The sequence below is a fragment of the Salmo salar genome, chromosome ssa25, assembly GCF_905237065.1.
Source record: "Salmo salar chromosome ssa25, Ssal_v3.1, whole genome shotgun sequence".
In the NCBI taxonomy this organism is placed as follows: Eukaryota; Metazoa; Chordata; class Actinopteri; order Salmoniformes; family Salmonidae; genus Salmo; species Salmo salar.
The window spans coordinates 49,840,324-49,866,107 of record NC_059466.1 but is presented as its reverse complement, the minus strand read 5'-3'; the positions used below and the strand labels follow the sequence as shown (position 1 = coordinate 49,866,107).

Below are 25,784 nucleotides of genomic sequence, written 5' to 3'. Positions count from 1 at the left end.
ATACCTCACTGTTGCGTACGACCCCGGTGAAGTCAGCCTGGGGAGGAAGGAAGACATGTAGCTCTGCCTCGTACGCCCCTTCTCCTCTGTTCTCCGCCGTCACCTCCAGGGTCAAGGGGTTATCATCTCCTATGTAGATCTCTTTCTGGTCACTTGTGGTAGAAAGACAATTCATGGAAAAAGATCTAGACTCAGTTTGAACAACGTCACTGCGGAAAAACAAATCTCACCGATGCCGGATCCAACCAGAACCACACTGTTCTGGCGTTGATATGTTCTCTGTAACCAGGCCAGTACAGCTGGGCTTGGCTAGCTATGTTAGGCCCGATAGCTTTATATACTGGAGGAGAAGGACCACTACTCACCTCACTACAGACAGCTTGAGGTCTGGCTTGCAGATGTTGTCATCTCCACAGTCCAGTAGGATATGGGCCTGAAAAACATTGGCCCAAGTAGACAGTTTGTTTACCCAACAAATATTTACACATCCCTCATCACTCAACCAGTGGAGACTACAACAGAGGAGGAAGGGGAGGACCATCCTCCTCAGTAAATTTCATAAAAATAGTAAAACATTTTTAAAAAAGTTATAATTTTTAGATAAAACTATACTAAATATATTCACGTCACCAAATAACTGATTTAAAACACACTGCTTTACAATGAAGGTCTACAGTAGCCTCAACAGCACTCTGTAGGGTAGCACCATGGTGTAGCCGGAGGACAGCTAGCTTCCATCCTCCTCTGGGTACATTGACTTCAATACAAATCCAAGGAGGCTCATGGTTCTCACCCCCTTCCATAGACTTACACAGTAATTATGACAACTTCCGGAGGACGTCCTCCAACGTATCAGAGCTCTTGCAGCATGAACTGACATGTTGTCCACCCAATCAAAGGATCAGAGAATGAATCTAGTACTGAAAGCATAAGCTACAGCTAGCTAGCTAGCACAGCAGTGTATAAAATGTGGTGAGTAATTGACTCAAAGTGAGAGAAAGACAATAGTTGAAGTTAAACATTTTTTTTAACCAAAATTAAGGAGATGCAGCAGAAAGAGAGAGCTATATTTCATTGTATATTTTTTTCTTCTTAGTTTAACCTTTCACTTACTTAGCTAATGCAGCTAATTTAGCCTACTCAACAACCTGACTCAAACAGAGAGGAATGCTATTGACGTTAGCTAGCTAGCTGGCTAAGGCTATCCAACACAGGAACTCTTCCAAGTTAAGGTAAGCTTGGTTTTACTAATTTATTGCCACCGGCACCAGCCAATGTAACTGCTAAACTGCTTGCTGTACACTGTACTGTGTGATTGTACATATGGATTGGATTGTGTGTTTATTAACGCATTAGTTCTATTTTGTTGACTATAACGTCAATATATTGACAACGATGTAGGCTGTGTTAGTGGTTTTAAGGTATGAATGTTTGGCTTGGAGAGGTGTTTGTGCCTGGTCACATACAGCTGTTGTGTTGTACACTAAAGTCCACAAGCGAAAGGCAAAAGGTGAGAGGAGAGAGAGCGTAGATGCGAGAAGGAATTATACAACGAACAAAGTTATGATGCTGTACGTGGCTGCTATGAGAGTGAACTGTGTGTGCAGATGATCAGTGGTGGATTCATTCTGACGATTCAGTTGCAAAATGTTTCTTAAATGGAAGCAAACGGAACAGAACGTGGAGGAACCTGGCTGAATTTGTCCAATTAGGAACTCTTGTTTTAGTTGCAAAATGGAAAGTTTTGCAACTGTTTGGACTAATGCACACACCCCAAATCAGCTAGATGCAGACAAGAGGGTGCAAGGTGGCATTGAATGTGTCCCTGTTTGTCACCTTGATGACTCCAATTTGATGACTTTAAATTTGTAGGCTAGTTTGTACAAACCTCGTGATGGGTATAGGGAACATTCCACTATCATGGAGTAACCTAAACCTAATCACTGTTACATTGAACTGGGTGAATGGAATATGAATGACAGTATCCTAAACCCATCACTGTTACATTGAACTGGGTGAATATGAAGGACAGTATCCTAAACCCATCACTGTTACATTGAACTGGGTGAATATGAAGGACAGTATCCTAAACCCATCACTGTTACATTGAACTGGGTGAATATGAAGGACAGTATCCTAAACCCATCACTGTTACATTGAACTGGGTGAATATGAAGGACAGTATCCTAAACCCATCACTGTTACATTGAACTGGGTGAATATGAAGGACAGTATCCTAAACCCATCACTGTTACATTGAACTGGGTGAATATGAAGGACAGTATCCTAAACCCATCACTGTTACATTGAACTGGTTGAAGGACCAGTATCCTAAACCCATCACTGTTACATTGAACTGGGTGAAGGACCAGTATCCTAAACCCATCACTGTTACATTGAACTGGGTGAATATGAATGACAGTCAGTCAATATGCTGTGATATAGAAATAAGGCTGATTTTTAACGGCACCGACCTCCACTGCACTCAACATGTTACTCTACACCTGATCACAACAGTTAGTGTGCATCCTAAATGGTACCCTATTCCCTACATAGTGCACTACTTTAGACCAGGACTCATAAGGGATCAGATTATTATTTTTTTAAGTGCACTATATATAGGGCATAGGGTGCCATTTGGGACGATAACCTTAGGTAAAGCGGTACCTGTTTGGAGATGTTGGTGGGCGTAGTCTGGTCCAGGATAGGCAGTAGGCCGGTCTTATCTGCAGCCTGCTGATAGTCCAAACTGAACTCCATGAACACAGAGATGGGAGTGATCTTATCCCGGAACTCAGAGTCATCCTACAGAGAGATGTGGTTTAGTAACTGGAGTCATCCTACAGAGAGTTGTGGTTTAGTAACTGGAGTCATCCTACAGAGAGTTGTGGTTTAGTAACTGGAGTCATCCTACAGAGCAGAGGGTTGTGGTTTAGTAACTGGAGTCATCCTACAGAGAGTTGTGGTTTAGTAACTGGAGTCATCCTACAGAGAGTTGTGGTTTAGTAACTGGAGTCATCCTACAGAGAGTTGTGGTTTAGTAACTGGAGTCATCCTACATAGAGTTGTGGTTTAGTAACTGGAGTCATCCTACAGAGGGTTGTGGTTTAGTAACTGGAGTCATCCTACAGAGAGTTGTGGTTTAGTAACTGGAGTCATCCTACAGAGAGTTGTGGTTTAGTAACTGGAGTCATCCTACAGAGAGTTGTGGTTTAGTAACTGGAGTCATCCTACAGAGGGTTGTGGTTTAGTAACTGGAGTCATCCTACAGAGGGTTGTGGTTTAGTAACTGGAGTCATCCTACAGAGAGTTGTGGTTTAGTAACTGGAGTCATCCTACAGAGAGTTGTGGTTTAGTAACTGGAGTCATCCTACAGAGCAGAGAGTTGTGGTTTAGTAACTGGAGTCATCCTACAGAGCAGAGAGTTGTGGTTTAGTAACTGGAGTCATCCTACAGAGAGATGTGGTTTAGTAACTGGAGTCATCCTACAGAGCAGAGAGTTGTGGTTTAGTAACTGGAGTCATCCTACAGAGGGTTGTGGTTTAGTAACTGGAGTCATCCTACAGAGAGTTGTGGTTTAGTAACTGGAGTCATCCTACAGAGAGTTGTGGTTTAGTAACTGGAGTCATCCTACAGAGAGTTGTGGTTTAGTAACTGGAGTCATCCTACAGAGGGTTGTGGTTTAGTAACTGGAGTCATCCTACAGAGAGTTGTGGTTTAGTAACTGGAGTCATCCTACAGAGAGATGTGGTTTAGTAACTGGAGTCATCCTACAGAGAGTTGTGGTTTAGTAACTGGAGTCATCCTACAGAGGGTTGTGGTTTAGTAACTGGAGTCATCCTACAGAGAGTTGTGGTTTAGTAACTGGAGTCATCCTACAGAGAGTTGTGGTTTAGTAACTGGAGTCATCCTACAGAGAGTTGTGGTTTAGTAACTGGAGTCATCCTACAGAGCAGAGGGTTGTGGTTTAGTAACTGGAGTCATCCTACAGAGAGTTGTGGTTTAGTAACTGGAGTCATCCTACAGAGGGTTGTGGTTTAGTAACTGGAGTCATCCTACATAGAGTTGTGGTTTAGTAACTGGAGTCATCCTACAGAGCAGAGGGTTGTGGTTTAGTAACTGGAGTCATCCTACAGAGAGTTGTGGTTTAGTAACTGGAGTCATCCTACAGAGAGTTGTGGTTTAGTAACTGGAGTCATCCTACAGAGAGTTGTGGTTTAGTAACTGGAGTCATCCTACAGAGAGTTGTGGTTTAGTAACTGGAGTCATCCTACAGAGCAGAGAGTTGTGGTTTAGTAACTGGAGTCATCCTACAGAGGGTTGTGGTTTAGTAACTGGAGTCATCCTACAGAGCAGAGAGTTGTGGTTTAGTAACTGGAGTCATCCTACAGAGAGTTGTGGTTTAGTAACTGGAGTCATCCTACAGAGAGTTGTGGTTTAGTAACTGGAGTCATCCTACAGAGCAGAGAGTTGTGGTTTAATAACTGGAGTCATCCTACAGAGCAGAGAGTTGTGGTTTAGTAACTGGAGTCATCCTACAGAGGGTTGTGGTTTAGTAACTGGAGTCATCCTACAGAGGGTTGTGGTTTAGTAACTGGAGTCATCCTACAGAGAGTTGTGGTTTAGTAACTGGAGTCATCCTACAGAGGGTTGTGGTTTAGTAACTGGAGTCATCCTACAGAGAGTTGTGGTTTAGTAACTGGAGTCATCCTACAGAGGGTTGTGGTTTAGTAACTGGAGTCATCCTACAGAGGGTTGTGGTTTAGTAACTGGAGTCATCCTACAGAGAGTTGTGGTTTAGTAACTGGAGTCATCCTACAGAGGGTTGTGGTTTAGTAACTGGAGTCATCCTACAGAGAGTTGTGGTTTAGTAACTGGAGTCATCCTACAGAGAGTTGTGGTTTAGTAACTGGAGTCATCCTACAGAGAGTTGTGGTTTAGTAACTGGAGTCATCCTACAGAGAGTTGCGGTTTAGTAACTGGAGTCATCCTACAGAGGGTTGTGGTTTAGTAACTGGAGTCATCCTACAGAGAGTTGTGGTTTAGTAACTGGAGTCATCCTACAGAGAGTTGTGGTTTAGTAACTGGAGTCATCCTACAGAGAGTTGTGGTTTAGTAACTGGAGTCATCCTACAGAGAGTTGTGGTTTAGTAACTGGAGTCATCCTACAGAGAGTTGTGGTTTAGTAACTGGAGTCATCCTACAGAGAGTTGTGGTTTAGTAACTGGAGTCATCCTACAGAGAGTTGTGGTTTAGTAACTGGAGTCATCCTACAGAACAGAGGGTTGTGGTTTAGTAACTGGAGTCATCCTACAGAGCAGAGAGTTGTGGTTTAGTAACTGGAGTCATCCTACAGAGGGTTGTGGTTTAGTAACTGGAGTCATCCTACAGAGAGTTGTGGTTTAGTAACTGGAGTCATCCTACAGAGAGTTGTGGTTTAGTAACTGGAGTCATCCTACAGAGGGTTGTGGTTTAGTAACTGGAGTCATCCTACAGAGAGTTGTGGTTTAGTAACTTCTACACATAGAACGCTAAAACAACAACAATCCATGAACACATACACACAGCATACAGAATCTTGACAATGCCTAAAGTTACAAGATGAAACTGTCCCCTAATTCCAAACCAACTCGTAGCCCGCTACACACACCTCTGGAGATCTGAGAAAATGATTAGAACGGTCATATTGTTTCCACCAGTCCTATTCCTCTCAGATCATATGAGCTTAGGGTTCTGTTAAGGGATGGGTCCATTTCCTTTGGATAACTCACTATGAGGAAGGCTTCTTGCTCCTCGCACGCCGGTCCTCGGCCGTTGCTGACCGTCATGTTCTTGGTGTACCGAGATGTCTTGCCGTGGAGGAACAGAACTCTCTTTGTCGCCCCCTTGTGTTTGAGTCTGTCCAACACCAGGTCAACCTGGAACTCTGACAAGGACACAGACTGACTGACAATGAGGCCATGACTAACTAGCTAGCTAACAGGTCACTGAGAGATAGTTCTAACGGTAATGGCACCAGTTGTGATATGAGCAATGCTTTTTCAGGGGGAAATTATTCATTTCTAAAAAAAGACGCACATCATGTCCAGATAAGACGGACAGATGCCAGAAATACAGAGTTTACTTCTCCACCGTAGACCAGCTGTAGGTTACTTATCGAGAAGTCTCCTTTCTTCACCACAAAACACAGCTATTTGTTCCTCTAGCTTCATACAGTAGCTATGAGAACAAGACGTTTCTAGTTTCCTGTAACAGCAGCTATTAGAATAGACCTTTCTAGTTTCCTGTAACAGAAGCTATTACAACAAGAAGATCTTTCTAGTTTCCTGTAACAGAAGGTATGAGAACAGACGTTTCTAGTTTCCTGCAACACTACCCATTTGATGGGAGTCGGGGGGACATGAGCAGTGAAGTTCAAAGGCCTCTAGAGAAATAATGAATTGGGAACGTCGTCTGTGGTCCTACTCATTAGGGAGAAGAAGAAAAAAACTTACTGAAACAGGAAGAGGCTACCTGAACTTGTCCAATAAGGAATGTTTGTTTACATTTGTGTTGCAAAACGTTTTGCTACAGTACGCCCTAATGAACACGTCCCAGAGTCTGAAAGCCATTACAGACAGACAGACAGACAGACAGACAGACAGGCAGGCAGGCAGGCAGGCAGACAGGCAGGAAGACAGACAGACAGACAGACAGACAGACAGACAGACAGACAGACAGACAGACAGACAGACAGACAGACAGACAGACAGACAGGCAGGCAGGCAGGCAGGAAGGCAGGCAGGCAGGAAGGCAGGAAGGCAGGAAGGCAGGAAGGCAGGAAGGCAGGAAGGCAGGAAGGCAGGCAGGCAGGCAGGCAGGCAGGCAGGCAGGCAGGCAGGAAGGCAGGAAGGCAGGAAGGCAGGAAGGCAGACCGAGTATGTTGCCATGTAACTGATGCAAAGCCAGATGGAGGCCTTTATAAACCTTACAGCACACAGCAAGCTGTCCTGCTGGGAACTGAGCTGAGCTCACACTATTAGCCTGAAGCTATACTCTTAACAGGCTGGGTAACAAACTTAGTACAGGCAGACAGGATGTCTCTATACAGAGACAAGAGGTGAGCTGCGGTTCTGTTGCCACAGTATGTCCCAAATGGCATCCTATTCCCTTTATAGTGCACTACTTTTTAACCAGGGTCCATAGGGCTCAGGTCAAAGGTAAGGGCACTATGTAGGGAATAGGGTGCCATTTGGGACACATCATTGTTTCAGAGAAATGGAGGGAAAGACGGACAGCTGTGTTTTGTGACCGTAAAGGAGAGTTCTCTTTAAGTACAGCTGGTGGACACGGGAGAGGGGAAACACTGTCAGGTAACTTTGTCTAGAGTAGCGTTTGTTGTGTAGCAGAGAGCCCCGTAGGGATCCAATGTAGTGTAAAGAAGTAGATATCCTTCAGATACTTACTCAGTGAGGCTGGAGCGCTTCTCCCACTCGCCTTAACACAGTACTTCACTTTGAAACTGAGGGGAGACACAATAAATATGACCATACACTTACATCTCAGAGACACAACTAAAAACAAACCAGATCCAACTCTAAAAGCACTATAGTGTTCTCTACGGGCCACAGTGTTCTCTACGGGCCACAGAGTTCTCTACGGGCCACAGTGTTCTCTACGGGCCACAGTGTTCTCTACGGGCCACAGAGTTCTCTACGGGCCACAGAGTTCTCTACGGGCCACAGAGTTCTCTACGGGCCACAGTGTTCTCTACGGGCCACAGTGTTCTCTACGGGCCACAGTGTTCTCTACGGGCCACAGAGTTCTCTACGGGCCACAGAGTTCTCTACGGGCCACAGAGTTCTCTACGGGCCACAGTGTTCTCTACGGGCCACAGTGTTCTCTACGGGCCACAGTGTTCTCTACGGCCCACAGTGTTCTCTACGGGCCACAGTGTTCTCTACGGGCCACAGTGTTCTCTACGGGCCACAGTGTTCTCTACGGGCCACAGTGTTCTCTACGGGCCACAGTGTTCTCTACGGGCCACAGAGTTCTCTACGGGCCACAGTGTTCTCTACGGGCCACAGTGTTCTCTACGGGCCACAGAGTTCTCTACGGGCCACAGTGTTCTCTACGGGCCACAGTGTTCTCTACGGGCCACAGAGTTCTCTACGGGCCACAGTGTTCTCTACAGTTCTCAAGACAAGCATGCAGCACCACACGGTAGATACTAGCTAAACATGTTGCATGGTCTTATGTCAGCTCTGTTTGTCTGTACAGTTTAAACATGAGGTTACCAGACAGGAAGTCTGTCTGTACAGTTTAAACATGAGGTTACCAGAGAGGAAGTTTGTCTGTGCAGTTTAAACATGAGGTTACCAGACAGGAAGTCTGTCTGTACAGTTTAAACATGAGGTTACCAGACAGGAAGTCTGTCTGTACAGTTTAAACATGAGGTTACCAGACAGGAAGTCTGTCTGTACAGTTTAAACATGAGGTTACCAGACAGGAAGTCTGTCTGTACAGTTTAAACATGAGGTTACCAGACAGGAAGTCTGTCTGTACAGTTTAAACATGAGGTTACCAGACAGGAAGTCTCTCTGTACAGTTTAAACATGAGATTTCCAGAGAGGAAGTTTGTCTGTGTTACAAATATGCAATCAGCACAAAGGAAGAACAAGAGTATGCCATATTAACATATAGTTATTCTCAAACAAAGGCTTGCAAGTGTAACTTTCTAATACACTGTGTGGACGACCACTGCAGTCAATGAAGACCCCCCGATTTCCATTACATTTTGGTTCTTCAATGTCATCCCTGATATGAACCAATGCATCACACATAGACATTAACATTTTCTCTCATAAGAAAGTGAAAATCAGTGTGTCACGCACCAGGACACTGGTGTGTCATGGTCAGGCAGTTTGCAGTTCCTATCCTGTGGGTTGAGGATCTGAGGGCTGATGTCCAGGGTGGCGTTAACACTGATGACCGGCCGGGCCCTGGGAATCAAAGGTCAGAGGTCAGACCATAAACAGAGCGGTGAGCGCAGCGCGACCTCAGACAAAAGTAAAGCATCCATGAACCCTGCGGCCCATATGGCATCATATTGCCTATATAGTGCACTATGTGTAACGAATAGGGTGTAGGGAAGTGTGAAGCTATAATCTAACAAGCTAGACTGCTAGCCCGAAGCTAAAGTCACTGTGTCCCCTCTGTCCCCTGTCCCCCAAATGACACCCTATTCCCTTTATAGTGCACTACTTTTGACCAGGGTCCACAAGGCAATTTGGAACGCAGGGTTGGACTAAGGTCGAAAGCTGCTGCTGTCTTCTTTCCTTTTTATGGAAGACTTCTAAAAGCACAGGGCTCCCCCTGACAGCCAGCCAGTCAACTCACAGGGGGAGATCTATCCTGACAGCCAGCCAGTCAACTCACAGGGGGAGATCTATCCTGACAGCCAGCCAGCCAGCCAGTCAACTCATAGGGGGCGATCTATCCTGACAGCCAGTCAACTCACAGGGGGAGATCTATCCTGACAGCCAGCCAGCCAGTCAACTCACAGGGGGAGATCTATCCTGACAGCCAGCCAGCCAACTCACAGGGGGAGATCTATCCTGACAGCCAGCCAGCCAGCCAACTCACAGGGGGAGATCTATCCTGACAGCCAGCCAGTCAACTCACAGGGGGAGATCTATCCTGACAGCCAGCCAGTCAACTCACAGGGGGAGATCTATCCTGACAGCCAGCCAGCCAGCCAACTCACAGGAGGAGATCTATCCTGACAGCCAGCCAGTCAACTCACAGGGGGCGATCTATCCTGACAGCCAGCCAGCCAGCTCACAGGGGGAGATCTATCCTGACAGCCAGCCAGTCAACTCACAGGGGGAGATCTATCCTGACAGCCAGCCAACTCACAGGGGGAGATCTATCCTGACAGCCAGCCAGCCAACTCACAGGGGGTGATCTATCCTGACAGCCAGCCAACTCACAGGGGGAGATCTATCCTGACAGCCAGCCAACTCACCGATCTATAAGTGGGTTAGCATTGCTATCCAAGGACCATGGGTCACGACCACAGCAAGAGTTTAGCTATAGGATCAATAGAGTTGTACAGCATGCATGTCACATCTATACTGTACTGTCTGTGTTGTGAAGTCAGCTGCCTATATAGTACGGGTGCCTGTAGAGACTGTTACAACGTTCACTTTTAAATGAGAAGACACTACTAAGGTTTTATGTTCCACTAATGGCATATAAACCATGTGGGCTACTTGAATAGAAAACACCTTGGATAATGGCCTATAAACCATGTGAGCTACTTGAATATAAAACACCATGGATAATGGGCCTATAAACCATGTGGACTACTTGAATATAAAACACCTTGGATAATGGCCTATAAACCATGTGGGCTACTTGAATAGAAAACACCTTGGATAATGGCATATAAACCATGTGGGCTACTTGAATATAAAACACCTTGGATAATGGCATATAAACCATGTGGACTACTTGAATATAAAACACCTTGGATAATGGCCTATAAACCATGTTGGCTACTTGAATATAAAACACATTGGATAATGGGCATATAAACCATGTGGACTACTTGAATATAAAACACCTTGGATAATGGCCTATAAACCATGTGGACTACTTGAATATAAAACACCTTGGATAATGGCCTATAAACCATGTGAGCTACTTGAATATAAAACACCTTGGATAATGGCCTATAAACCATGTGAGCTACTTGAATATAAAACACCTTGGATAATGGCCCTATAAACCATGTGGACTACTTGAATATAAAACACCTTGGATAATGGCCTATAAACCATGTGAGCTACTTGAATATAAAACACCTTGGATAATGGCATATAAACCATGTGGACTACTTGAATATAAAACACCTTGGATAATGGCCTATAAACCATGTGGGCTACTTGAATATAAAACACCTTGGATAATGGCCTATAAACCATGTGGGCTACTTGAATAGAAAACACCTTGGATAATGGCCTATAAACCATGTGGGCTACTTGAATAGAAAACACCTTGGATAATGGCCTATAAACCATGTGGGCTACTTGAATATAAAACACCTTGGATAATGGCCTATAAACCATGTGAGCTACTTGAATATAAAACACCTTGGATAATGGCATATAAACCATGTGGACTACTTGAATATAAAACACCTTGGATAATGGCCTATAAACCATGTGGGCTACTTGAATATAAAACACCTTGGATAATGGCATATAAACCATGTGGACTACTTGAATATAAAACACCTTGGATAATGGCCTATAAACCATGTGGGCTACTTGAATATAAAACACCTTGGATAATGGCCTATAAACCATGTGGGCTACTTGAATATAAAACACCTTGGATAATGGCATATAAACCATGTGGGCTACTTGAATATAAAACACCTTGGATAATGGCATATAAACCATGTGGACTACTTGAATATAAAACACCTTGGATAATGGCCTATAAACCATGTGGGCTACTTGAATATAAAACACCTTGGATAATGGCCTATAAACCATGTGAGCTACTTGAATATAAAACACCTTGGATAATGGCCTATAAACCATGTGGGCTACTTGAATAGAAAACACCTTGGATGGTGTAGGTGCTTCAGGATCATAAAGTACGTTACATTGAAGGCATGTGGAACATCAAAGAAAGGAAACCGCAGCGCTACCATACCTGTATAGAACGGCTTTGTCTGCACCAAATACACCAACTATTAAGTCTGTGGTAGAGAGAGAGAGAGGGAGAGAGAGAGAGAGGAGAGAGAGAGAGAGAGAGAGAGAGAGAGAGAGAGAGAGAGAGAGAGAGAGAGAGGGGCAAGAAGGGAGAGAGAGAGAGAGAGGGGAGAGAGAGAGAGAGAGAGGGGGAGAGAGAGAGGCGGGAGAGAAGGGAAAGAGAGAGGGAGGGGAGAGAAGGGAAAGAGAGAGGGAGGGGGAGAGGGGAGAGAGGGGAGAGAGAGAGAGGGGAGAGAAGGGAGAGAGAAGGGAGAGAGAGGGGAGAGAAGGGAGAGAGAGGGGAGAGAGAGAGGGGGGAGAGGAGAGAGAGAGAGGGGAGAGAGGGGAGAGAGAGAGAGGGGAGAGAAGGGAGAGAGAGGGGAGAGAGAGAGGGGGAGAGGAGAGAGAGAGGGGAGAGAGAAGGGAGAGAGGGGAGAGAGAGAGAGGGGAGAGAAGGGAGAGAGAGGGGAGAGAGACAGTGGAGAGAAAAACATCAGTATATATAATGCCAGCAGGCTTACCAAGCAACAAGCCCGGTAATAACCACATTCAAATCCTTTATGTTTTAGTTTCTTTACCAAGTAAAAGCCAAATCTGTAAGCATTCAGTCACCACAAACCCAGGAAAATACTAGCAGAGCTAACAGCCTTTCAACAACACTTCAACCTCCCCTAACTAAACCTGGGTATCCATTCTACTATGACACTACCTGGGTATCCATTCTAGTATAACACTACCTGGGTATCCATTCTAGTATAACACTACCTGGGTATCCATTCTAGTATGACATTACCTGGGTATCCATTCTAGTATCAAACTACCTGGGTATCCATTCTAGTATCAAACTACCTGGGTATCCATTCTAGTATCAAACTACCTGGGTATCCATTCTAGTATAACACTACCTGGGTATCCATTCTAGTATGACATTACCTGGGTATCCATTCTAGTATCAAACTACCTGGGTATCCATTCTAGTATCAAACTACCTGGGTATCCATTCTAGTATCAAACTACCTGGGTATCTCTTCTAGTATCAAACTACCTGGGTATCCATTCTAGTATGACACTACCTGGGTATCCATTCTAGTATAACACTACCTGGGTATCCATTCTAGTATCAAACTACCTGGGTATCCATTCTAGTATCAAACTACCTGGGTATCCATTCTAGTATCAAACTACCTGGGTATCCATTCTAGTATCAAACTACCTGGGTATCCATTCTAGTATCAAACTACCTGGGTATCTCTTCTAGTATCAAACTACCTGGGTATCCATTCTAGTATGACACTACCTGGGTATCCATTCTAGTATCAAAATACCTGGGTATGTATTTTGGTATGAAACTACCTGGGTATCCATTCTGGTCAATATCAGTGGCTCCGTGCAGGGAGTATCCAAAGCTGGGGGGCATGTAAGAGGAGGCCCACCTCCCCTCTAGGACCTGAGAAGGCACTAGGTCAGGCCCTGCAGCCCTCCCATTGTGGATGTACACTAGGCCACGGTGCTTCGGCCCGCCGTAGGGTGCAGCTACGGCGATGTCTGGAACAGAGAAACATTACAGGATGATCATTAACAACCCTTCATGGTGGTTTGGCCGTTGTCTTCAAACCAGGGAATCTCTCCGAGTTGTATGACTAGTATGGGGGCCTCGGAAGCAATCCTGGTTGGAGGACACTCTTTCTTATTTCCTCCTAAATCCCGGAGTGCTCCAATCAGGAGGATTTCTGAAAAACCTGTGAACTTTGAGAAAGTAGCAACTCTAGTGATCATTATGAGTTTGTAAGAACCATGCAGACGGTAGTCTCAGAGGCTCCACGCCTCGTACATACCGTTGAGGCCTCGCGCATACCGTTGAGGCCTCACGCATACCGTTGAGGCCTCGTACATACCGTTGAGGCCTCGTACATACCGTTCAAGCCTCGTACATACCGTTCAAGCCTCGTACATACCGCTGAGGCCTCGTACATACCGCTGAGGCCTCGTACATACCGTTATGGCCTCGTACATACCGCTAAGGTCTCGTACATACCGCTAAGGCCTCGTACATACCGTTGAAGCCTCACACATACCGCTGAGGCCTCGTACATACCGCTGAGGCCTCGTACATACCGTTATGGTCTCGTACATACCGTTAAGGCCTAGTACATACCGTTAAGGCCTCGTACATACCGTTGAAGCCATCCATATCCAGGTCCCCCAGTGTGGCGATAGAACTGCCGAAGCGTGAGTAGATCTCTGTCCCACTCAGTGTGATGGGTGTGTGGAAGGAGAAGCCTCCCTTCCCCAGGAACACAGACACCTGGCCCACCTCCCTCAGCTTCCCATCACTACCACGCTCCATGAACAGAGGGGCCCCCACAAACAGATCCACCAGCCTGAGGAGAGACAGAGACATAATTAGGGTTTACACTACAGAAGACAAACTTCCAATAGTGGACTACGAATTCATGGTAAAAAAAAGGTGTGGACTATTAATTCCTGGTAATTAATGTGCTCCCGATTGGTTCAGCGGTCTAAGGCACTGCATCTCAGCGCTTGAGGCGTCACTAAAAGACACCCTGGTTCGATTCCAGGCTGTATCACATCCGGACGTGATTGGGAGTCCCATAGGGCTGGCGCACAATTGTCCCAGCGTCGTCCGGGTTTGGCCGGTGTAGGCCGTCATCGTAAATAAGAATTTGTTCTTAACAGACTTGCCTAGTTTAAATAAAGGCTACTAATTAATGGTATTTTGCAGCACTAAAAATAACACAGAGATATGTACTTTAAAATGCTCGGACAGAAATATGACATTTCTATAATGTTTTAATAACATTTTGGGTTGGTTTCCCCGAACATAGACTAAGCCTAGCACTGTACTAAGAAACATGTTCAATATGGACTCTCCATATAAAGTGTTATTTAGTGCAGGATTAGGCTTCATCTGTTTACGAAACCAACTCTTTTTTTTTTGTCTTACAATTGATCACGTACAATATTTGGGCTTTTATGGACTTGATCTCCACAAAATATTTATAAATGTCAAAGTGATATCGGCACTGCAACTGAAGCACGAATGGTATGACATAACCTACTTAAAAACCAGCCCAGATAGACAGCTGCATCTGTGTGCATTTAGAGCGAGTAAATATGCATTCATCATATTAAAAAGCATTGGATGGTAACTAATTCAGCCAACATATTTCAGCTGCATCCGAAAGCAGGACTCAGGAGAGGACTTGTAGCCTGACGGCTGTTTAATTACCAGGCTATTGATCTTGACTTTGTCTTCATCTTGAGACACACTGAAACAGGACATGAACATCCAATGCCTTTAGCGGATCCCAACACTGTCTAAAAACTCTCTTTACCATTAATAAATATCCTGAAGAAGGGTTGTGTTCATTAGGTAGCAAAGGGGGAAAAAAAACAGACAAACAGGGAGGGAATAGCTCATGTACCAAACTAAATGCTAGGCTGATATTAACCCCCGCTGTACCACACTAAATGCTAGGCTGATATTAACCCCCGCTGTACCAAACTAAATGCTAATATTAACCCCCACTGTACCAAACTAAATGCTAGGCTGATATTAACCCCCGCTGTACCAAACTAAATGCTAATATTAACCCCCACTGTACCAAACTAAATGCTAGGCTGATATTAACCCCCGCTGTACCAAACTAAATGCTGATATTAACCCCCACTGTACCAAACTAAATGCTAGGCTGATATTAACCCCCGCTGTACCAAACTAAATGCTAGGCTGATATTAACCCCCGCTGTACCAAACTAGATGCTAGGCTGATATTAACCCCCACTGTACCAAACTAAATGCTAGGCTGATATTAACCCCCTCTGTACCAAACTAAATGCTAGGCTGATATTAACCCCCGCTGTACCAAACTAAATGCTTATATTAACCCCCGCTGTACCAAACTAAATGCTTATATTAACCCCCGCTGTACCAAACTAAATGCTAGGCTGATATTAACCCCCGCTGTACCAAACTAAATGCTAGGCTGATATTAGCCCCCGCTGTACCAAACTAAATGCTTATATTAACCCCCACTGTACCAAACTAAATGCTAGGCTGATATTAACCCCCGCTGTACCAAACTAAATGCTTATATTAACCCCCATTGTACCAAACTAAATGCTAGGCTGATATTAACCCCGCTGTACCAAACTAAATGCTAGGCTGATATTAACCCCCTCGCTACCAAACTAAATGCTTATATTAACCCCCACTGTACCAAACTAAATGCTAGGCTGATATTAACCCCCACTGTACCAAACTAAATGCTAGGCTGATATTAACCCCGCTGTACCAAACTAAATGCTAGGCTGATATTAACCCCCTCGCTACCAAACTAAATGCTTATATTAACCCCCACTGTACCAAACTAAATGCTAGGCTGATATTAACCCCCACTGTACCAAACTAAATGCTAGGCTGATATTAACCCCCGCTGTACCAAACTAAATGCTTATATTAACCCCCATTGTACCAAACTAAATGCTAGGCTGATATTAACCCCGCTGTACCAAACTAAATGCTAGGCTGATATTAACCCCCTCGCTACCAAACTAAATGCTTATATTAACCCCCACTGTACCAAACTAAATGCTAGGCTGATATTAACCCCCACTGTACCAAACTAAATGCTAGGCTGATATTAACCCCCGCTGTACCAAACTAAATGCTAGGCTGATATTAACCCCCGCTGTACCAAACTAAATGCTAGGCTGATATTAACCCCCGCTGTACCAAACTAAACGCTAGGCTGATATTAACCCCCGCTGTACCAAACTAAATGCTGATATTAACCCCCACTGTACCAAACTAAATGCTAGGTTTATATTAACCCCTGCTGTACCAAACTAAATGCTAGGCTGATATTAACCCCCGCTGTACCAAACTAAATGCTAGGTTTATATTAACCCCTGCTGTACCAAACTAAATGCTAGGCTTATATTAACCCCTGCTGTACCAAACTAAATGCTAGGCTGATATTAACCCCCTCTGTACCAAACTAAATGCTAGGTTTATATTAACCCCTGCTGTACCAAACTAAATGCTAGGCTGATATTAACCCCCGCTGTACCAAACTAAATGCTTATATTAACCCCCGCTGTACCAAACTAAACGCTAGGCTGGAAGCAATGGGAAATAATGTGCGAGTTGAGATAAATACGAGAGATGATTCTGACAGCAACATGATATTCTGATGGAGGTGCAGTGATCGTTTTCAGATGGAACTGTTAGCAGCCATAGGTGTGTCTGTGACGGCCAATACAGAACGGCTTGGAACGCTGCTCGTCCAATCAGCATCCAAACAACCAGTTTTATAAACATCGTTGCTTACCCATCATTATTGATGTCGGTCGCTGCCACTGAATGGCCAAAGTAGGCAGCCATCTGAGGAAACAGGCAGAGAGAAATACAATGAGATCTTCCAGAGTCCACCGTCAGGATCTAAATATGGATTACTACAGTTCCATATGTAACAGTTTAGCTTCCGTCCCTCTCCTCGCCCCGACCTGGGCTCGAACCAGGGACCCTCTGCACACATCGACAACAGCCACCCTCGAAGCATCGTTACCCATCGCTCCACAAAAGCCGCGGCCCTTGCAGAGCAAAGGGGGAACAACTACTTCAAGGTCTCAGAGCGAGTGACGTCACCTGATTGAAACGCTATTAGCGCGCACCACCGCTAACTAGCTAGCCATTTCACATCGGTTACAAACACACAGGGAAAGATTCCTTCTAGCTCACATCATGTATAAGAACAGTGAGTCTACAAATGATGAGTGAATCTAAAGCAGAAGTAGCTGTAAAGCAGCACAAAGGGAGGAGGTATATCAGAGTTGTTCTTTATCATCGTCTCTGTGTGGGTGGAACAGATTCCAGGAGGAACGAGGAACGCTCAAAAACAAAAAGCATATCAATTACGTCAGCATTTCTACCGTCCTGTTGGCTCGGAGTCGGCGCACACGCGCACGCACGCACACACAGACACACACAGACACACACAGACACACGCACAGACACAGACACAGACACAGACACACGCGCACACACACACGTCACACACACACACACACACACGCGCACACACACACACACAGACACACACACGGCTTACATGGAGAACAGAGGAGAAGAGTCTGGAGATGTATAGACTGTTAACGTGTGTGTGTGTGTGTGTGTGTGTGTGTGTATATATATGTGTGTGTGTGTGTGTGTGTGTGTGTGTGTGTGTGTGTGTGTGTGTGTGTGTATATATATATATATATGTGTGTGTATATATATATATATATATATATATGTATATATATATATATATATATATATATATATATATATATATATATATATATATATATATATATATATATATATATATATATATATATATGTGTGTGTGTGTGTGTGTGTGTATATGTGTGTGAGAGAGAGAGAGGAGGGGGTCGTATCCCTGAATAGATTCAACACTGTGACTTACAGGTCTTCAAGGATCAACCTGTACCAGAATACCCGAGAGGGTCCGGATCCACAATTCTAAATAAGGTTACGGGTTTGGATCGGATCTGATTGTCACAGGTCTCCTCGGGTAAGTGTAATTTTAAACTAACTTGTCCAGAAGGACCCGTACAGATCCTAACAGACCGCTGCAGTTGAGAGAGAAATGTTATCATTGATGATGCTGCCGCTCTTGCTTTTCACCAGAGTAGAGCGTGGCGCGTGTAGCTTGTCGTTGGCCAATCATGTGTCATCAAAGGGGCAAAATGGCTACAGTCATAGAGTCTCAGCTCCGTGTGTAGCAAAAGTTAGGAGATATCAACAAACAAAAAAAATCAATGGAAGATAGAATTAAAAGGACGGAATTAAAAAAGTTAAAAAGTAGAAGGATAGGTTACAACAACCAAGAGCCAACAGGTAGGTTGTTACTAAATAGTGTGAATGGAGTTATTGTTATTTGTAACTGTAGGATAAGAAAGCACATAATACAACTTCAATTAGCCTAGCTAGCTAACGTTAGCTAGCGTAACTAGCTTCTCCTGTTTTGATGCAGTCAAGACAGGTACTATGTAATCATATTTGATGCCTGGTCGTAATCCCGTCCAAAGTGGACCGCTGACTTTTCTGCTGTTTAAAAAATACATATATATACACCAACTGTAGGTCAGTCATTTGTAAAAAAAAATAAAAATAAAAAAGGTCAACATGACAGAGTACATGGTCAGATTACTCTCGGATTGGTTTCTCTCAAAACTCAAGGACTGCTTCTTCTCTGTAAAATCCCAGGCATCCATTCTAATGCTAAAAACATCCCCCCAAAAAACACACTATTGGGATAGTGGGAAGATGTTCTCTTGGTTATTTTTTATTTTTTTGCTAAGGCACTGAACTGGAGAGCCAAAGAGAACAGAAATACAAACACAAAATCCCTTCTGTTGAACCAACAAGCTGTAGCCAGTGAAGAGAGAGAGAGAGAGAGAGAGAGAGAGAGAGAGAGAGAGAGAGAGCTCAGCGGCGTTGATCTCCACATCTTGAGGTTAACAAGCTATAGCCAGTGTTCTTCTCTTCTCTCTCATCCCTTTCGTTCTACTCTCCACTTCTCTGCTTTGACATCGTTCTTCTTCCAGTGCTGTGAATGGCTTCCAGATGTGAACTCCCGGCTCAATAACAAATAACAGGATGACGTTTGGTGTCCACAGAGGGACACGAAGCAGTGCTGTGGTACTACGTAATCCTATTGGACGATAAATAACCTAGCTATGGCGGCAGCTATTAGTCTACTCTAGCGCGAAGTCGGGCTTGGTCGGTTGACGGTCTATCTCTCCCTCCTCCCTGCGACACTCGCTCACAGTACAGCCCCTCCCCCGCCTGCTTAGAGCGTCATCCTCTCTCCTTCCTCTCGCGCTTTATCAGCTCTGATGACTAAATTAGTGTAAAAAAAAAAATGTTTAAATGGACTTTTCTGCTGTTTAAAAAAAGGACCAGCTGCAGGTCAGTAACTTGACAGCGGTCCATTGTGGGCGGGATACGACCAGGCATCTCTTTAGTCTCGCTCACCTTCCGCAGCCTGATGCAGCGGCTGTGAGAAAAGACAAGCATCCCTTTATGACGTGCATGGCTAAGACGAAGGAACCTGGTTGGACAGAGCATTGTGCCCTGGATGGGAATATAGATAAACGTTTGACCACTTTGACACAGTTAAACCACTGCCATATAGCTTACCTGTGTTCCTGTGAAATTCAGCATTGACTCCATGTTCCTCCCATTGAAGATGTTCACCTACATGGCAAGACAAAATAACGGACTCCATTTAACTGAGTTCGATTTTCTACCAAGATTTACACTCTACATAATAATAATAGTTAGCCTAGTCATCCAGTCCGTGTGTGCTGACAGCTGACTATAGCACACATCATAGGACAGGATTAATGAAGGTTAAACGAAGGCTAAACTAGTTCTACAGTGCTTGTATCTAAAAGCTCATAATACTTACATAGCCCAGAGCTTTGTCTCCCCTGGGTACCCCGGTAACATAATCTGCACAACAGAACAGAAATAACTTACAGTGTTAGAATGAGATCACCATTGAACTGTTCTATATAGAATGTTAGAATGAGATCACCATTGAACTGTTCTATATAGAATGTTAGAATTAGATCACCATTGAACTGTTCTATATAGAATGTTAAAAATAGATCACCATTGAGCTGTTCTATACAGAATGTTAAAAATAGATCACCATTGAACTGTTCTATATAGAATGTTAGAATGAGATCACCATTGAACTGTTCTATATAGAATGTTAGAATGAGATCACCATTGAACTGTTCTATACAGAATGTTAGAATGAGATCACCATTGAACTGTTCTATATAGAATGTTAGAATGATATCACCATTGAACTGTTCTATATAGAATGTTAGAATGAGATCACCATTGAACTGTTCTATACAGAATGTTAGAATGAGATCACCATTGAACTGTTCTATATAGAATGTTAGAATGATGATCACCATTGAACTGTTCTATATAGAATGTTAGAATGATATCACCATTGAACTGTTCTATATAGAATGTTAGAATGAGATCACCATTGAACTGTTCTATACAGAATGTTAGAATGAGATCACCATTGAACTGTTCTATATAGAATGTTAGAATGAGATCACCATTGAACTGTTCTATATAGAATGTTAGAATGAGATCACCATTGAACTGTTCTATACAGAATGTTAGAATGAGATCACCATTGAACTGTTCTATATAGAATGTTAGAATGAGATCACCATTGAACTGTTCTATACAGAATGTTAGAATGAGATCACCATTGAACTGTTCTATACAGAATGTTAGAATGAGATCACCATTGAACTGTTCTATATAGAATGTTAGAATGAGATCACCATTGAACTGTTCTATATAGAATGTTAGAATGAGATCACCATTGAACTGTTCTATATAGAATGTTAAAAATAGATCACCATTGAGCTGTTCTATACAGAATGTTAAAAATAGATCACCATTGAACTGTTCTATATAGAATGTTAGAATGAGATCACCATTGAACTGTTCTATATAGAATGTTAGAATGAGATCACCATTGAACTGTTCTATACAGAATGTTAGAATGAGATCACCATTGAACTGTTCTATATAGAATGTTAGAATGATATCACCATTGAACTGTTCTATATAGAATGTTAGAATGAGATCACCATTGAACTGTTCTATACAGAATGTTAGAATGAGATCACCATTGAACTGTTCTATATAGAATGTTAGAATGATATCACCATTGAACTGTTCTATATAGAATGTTAGAATGATATCACCATTGAACTGTTCTATATAGAATGTTAGAATGAGATCACCATTGAACTGTTCTATACAGAATGTTAGAATGAGATCACCATTGAACTGTTCTATACAGAATGTTAAAAATAGATCACCATTGAGCTGTTCTATATAGAATGTTAAAAATAGATCACCATTGAACTGTTCTATACAGAATGTTAGAATGAGATCACCATTGAACTGTTCTATACAGAATGTTAGAATGAGATCACCATTGAACTGTTCTATATAGAATGTTAGAATGAGATCACCATTGAACTGTTCTATACAGAATGTTAGAATGAGATCACCATTGAACTGTTCTATATAGAATGTTAGAATGAGATCACCATTGAACTGTTCTATACAGAATGTTAAAAATAGATCACCATTGAGCTGTTCTATATAGAATGTTAAAAATAGATCACCATTGAACTGTTCTATATAGAATGTTAGAATGAGATCACCATTGAACTGTTCTATACAGAATGTTAGAATGAGATCACCATTGAACTGTTCTATATAGAATGTTAGAATGAGATCACCATTGAACTGTTCTATATAGAATGTTAGAATGAGATCACCATTGAACTGTTCTATATAGAATGTTAGAATGAGATCACCATTGAACTGTTCTATACAGAATGTTAGAATGAGATCACCATTGAACTGTTCTATACAGAATGAGATCACCATTGAACTGTTCTATATAGAATGTTAGAATGATATCACCATTGAACTGTTCTATACAGAATGTTAGAATGAGATCACCATTGAACTGTTCTATACAGAATGTTAAAAATAGATCACCATTGAACTGTTCTATACAGAATGTTAGAATGAGATCACCATTGAACTGTTCTATATAGAATGTTAGAATGAGATCACCATAGAACTGTTCTATATAGAATGTTAAAAATAGATCACCATTGAACTGTTCTATACAGAATGTTAGAATGATATCACCATTGAACTGTTCTATATAGAATGTTAAAAATAGATCACCATTGAGCTGTTCTATATAGAATGTTAGAATGAGATCACCATTGAACTGTTCTATATAGAATGTTAGAATGAGATCACCATTGAACTGTTCTATATAGAATGTTAGAATGAGATCACCATTGAACTGTTCTATACAGAATGTTAGAATGAGATCACCATTGAACTGTTCTATACAGAATGTTAGAATGAGATCACCATTGAACTGTTCTATATAGAATGTTAAAAATAGATCACCATTGAGCTGTTCTATATAGAATGTTAGAATGAGATCACCATTGAACTGTTCTATATAGAATGTTAGAATGAGATCACCATTGAACTGTTCTATATAGAATGTTAGAATGAGATCACCATTGAACTGTTCTATATAGAATGTTAGAATGAGATCACCATTGAACTGTTCTATATAGAATGTTAGAATGAGATCACCATTGAGCTGTTCTATATAGAATGTTAGAATGAGATCACCATTGAACTGTTCTATACAGAATGTTAGAATGAGATCACCATTGAACTGTTCTATACAGAATGTTAGAATGAGATCACCATTGAACTGTTCTATATAGAATGAGATCACCATTGAACTGTTCTATATAGAATGTTAGAATGAGATCACCATTGAACTGTTCTATATAGAATGTTAGAATGAGATCACCATTGAACTGTTCTATATAGAATGTTAGAATGAGATCACCATTGAACTGTTCTATATAGAATGTTAAAGATAGATCACCATTGAACTGTTCTATATAGAATGTTAGAATGAGATCACCATTGAACTGTTCTATATAGAATGTTAAAAATAGATCACCATTGAACTGTTCTATATAGAATGTTAGAATGAGATCACCATTGAACTGTTCTATATAGAATGTTAGAATGAGATCACCATTGAACTGTTCTATATAGAATGAAGATCACCATTGAACTGTTCTATATAGAATGTTAGAATGAGATCACCATTGAACTGTTCTATATAGAATGTTAGAATGAGATCACCATTGAACTGTTCTATATAGAATGTTAGAATGAGATCACCATTGAACTGTTCTATACAGAATGTTAAAAATAGATCACCATTGAGCTGTTCTATATAGAATGTTAAAAATAGATCACCATTGAACTGTTCTATATAGAATGTTAGAATGAGATCACCATTGAACTGTTCTATATAGAATGTTAGAATGAGATCACCATTGAACTGTTCTATACAGAATGTTAGAATGAGATCACCATTGAACTGTTCTATACAGAATGTTAGAATGAGATCACCATTGAACTGTTCTATACAGAATGTTAGAATGAGATCACCATTGAACTGTTCTATACAGAATGTTAGAATGAGATCACCATTGAACTGTTCTATATAGAATGTTAGAATGAGATCACCATTGAACTGTTCTATATAGAATGTTAGAATGAGATCACCATTGAACTGTTCTATACAGAATGTTAGAATGAGATCACCATTGAACTGTTCTATATAGAATGTTAGAATGAGATCACCATTGAACTGTTCTATACAGAATGTTAGAATGAGATCACCATTGAGCTGTTCTATATAGAATGTTAGAATGAGGTCACCATTGAACTGTTCTATATAGAATGTTAGAATGAGATCACCATTGAGCTGTTCTATATAGAATGTTAGAATGATATCACCATTGAACTGTTCTATATAGAATGTTAGAATGAGATCACCATTGAACTGTTCTATACAGAATGTTAGAATGAGATCACCATTGAACTGTTCTATATAGAATGTTAGAATGAGATCACCATTGAACTGTTCTATATAGAATGTTAGAATGATATCACCATTGAACTGTTCTATATAGAATGTTAGAATGAGATCACCATTGAACTGTTCTATATAGAATGTTAGAATGAGATCACCATTGAACTGTTCTATATAGAATGTTAGAATGAGATCACCATTGAACTGTTCTATATAGAATGTTAGAATGAGATCACCATTGAACTGTTCTATACAGAATGTTAGAATGAGATCACCATTGAACTGTTCTATATAGAATGTTAGAATGAGATCACCATTGAACTGTTCTATACAGAATGTTAGAATGAGATCACCATTGAACTGTTCTATACAGAATGTTAGAATGAGATCACCATTGAACTGTTCTATATAGAATGTTAGAATGAGATCACCATTGAACTGTTCTATATAGAATGTTAGAATGAGATCACCATTGAACTGTTCTATATAGAATGTTAAAAATAGATCACCATTGAGCTGTTCTATACAGAATGTTAAAAATAGATCACCATTGAACTGTTCTATATAGAATGTTAGAATGAGATCACCATTGAACTGTTCTATATAGAATGTTAGAATGAGATCACCATTGAACTGTTCTATACAGAATGTTAGAATGAGATCACCATTGAACTGTTCTATATAGAATGTTAGAATGATATCACCATTGAACTGTTCTATATAGAATGTTAGAATGAGATCACCATTGAACTGTTCTATACAGAATGTTAGAATGAGATCACCATTGAACTGTTCTATATAGAATGTTAAAATGATATCACCATTGAACTGTTCTATATAGAATGTTAGAATGATATCACCATTGAACTGTTCTATATAGAATGTTAGAATGAGATCACCATTGAACTGTTCTATACAGAATGTTAGAATGAGATCACCATTGAACTGTTCTATACAGAATGTTAAAAATAGATCACCATTGAGCTGTTCTATATAGAATGTTAAAAATAGATCACCATTGAACTGTTCTATACAGAATGTTAGAATGAGATCACCATTGAACTGTTCTATACAGAATGTTAGAATGAGATCACCATTGAACTGTTCTATATAGAATGTTAGAATGAGATCACCATTGAACTGTTCTATACAGAATGTTAGAATGAGATCACCATTGAACTGTTCTATATAGAATGTTAGAATGAGATCACCATTGAACTGTTCTATACAGAATGTTAAAAATAGATCACCATTGAGCTGTTCTATATAGAATGTTAAAAATAGATCACCATTGAACTGTTCTATATAGAATGTTAGAATGAGATCACCATTGAACTGTTCTATACAGAATGTTAGAATGAGATCACCATTGAACTGTTCTATATAGAATGTTAGAATGAGATCACCATTGAACTGTTCTATATAGAATGTTAGAATGAGATCACCATTGAAC

General features: G+C 41.6%; 1 protein-coding gene across 1 annotated transcript in view; it reads right to left on the bottom strand.

Moving 5' to 3' along the window:
* The window catches only part of LOC106586912 (integrin alpha-V), an 89,813-nt gene that overhangs the window by 36,527 nt on the left and 27,502 nt on the right, over positions 1–25,784 (bottom strand). The window contains exons 9-20 of the mRNA XM_045707873.1: positions 20,249–20,292; positions 19,978–20,034; positions 17,099–17,151; positions 13,920–14,125; positions 13,098–13,289; positions 11,707–11,752; positions 8,874–8,981; positions 7,446–7,501; positions 5,772–5,926; positions 2,668–2,805; positions 366–433; positions 5–152 (exon numbers count right to left, since the gene is read on the bottom strand). Of these exons, the coding sequence (XP_045563829.1) occupies positions 5–152; positions 366–433; positions 2,668–2,805; positions 5,772–5,926; positions 7,446–7,501; positions 8,874–8,981; positions 11,707–11,752; positions 13,098–13,289; positions 13,920–14,125; positions 17,099–17,151; positions 19,978–20,034; positions 20,249–20,292 (1,271 nt within the window). The remainder of the gene's footprint in view (positions 1–4; positions 153–365; positions 434–2,667; positions 2,806–5,771; positions 5,927–7,445; positions 7,502–8,873; positions 8,982–11,706; positions 11,753–13,097; positions 13,290–13,919; positions 14,126–17,098; positions 17,152–19,977; positions 20,035–20,248; positions 20,293–25,784) is intronic.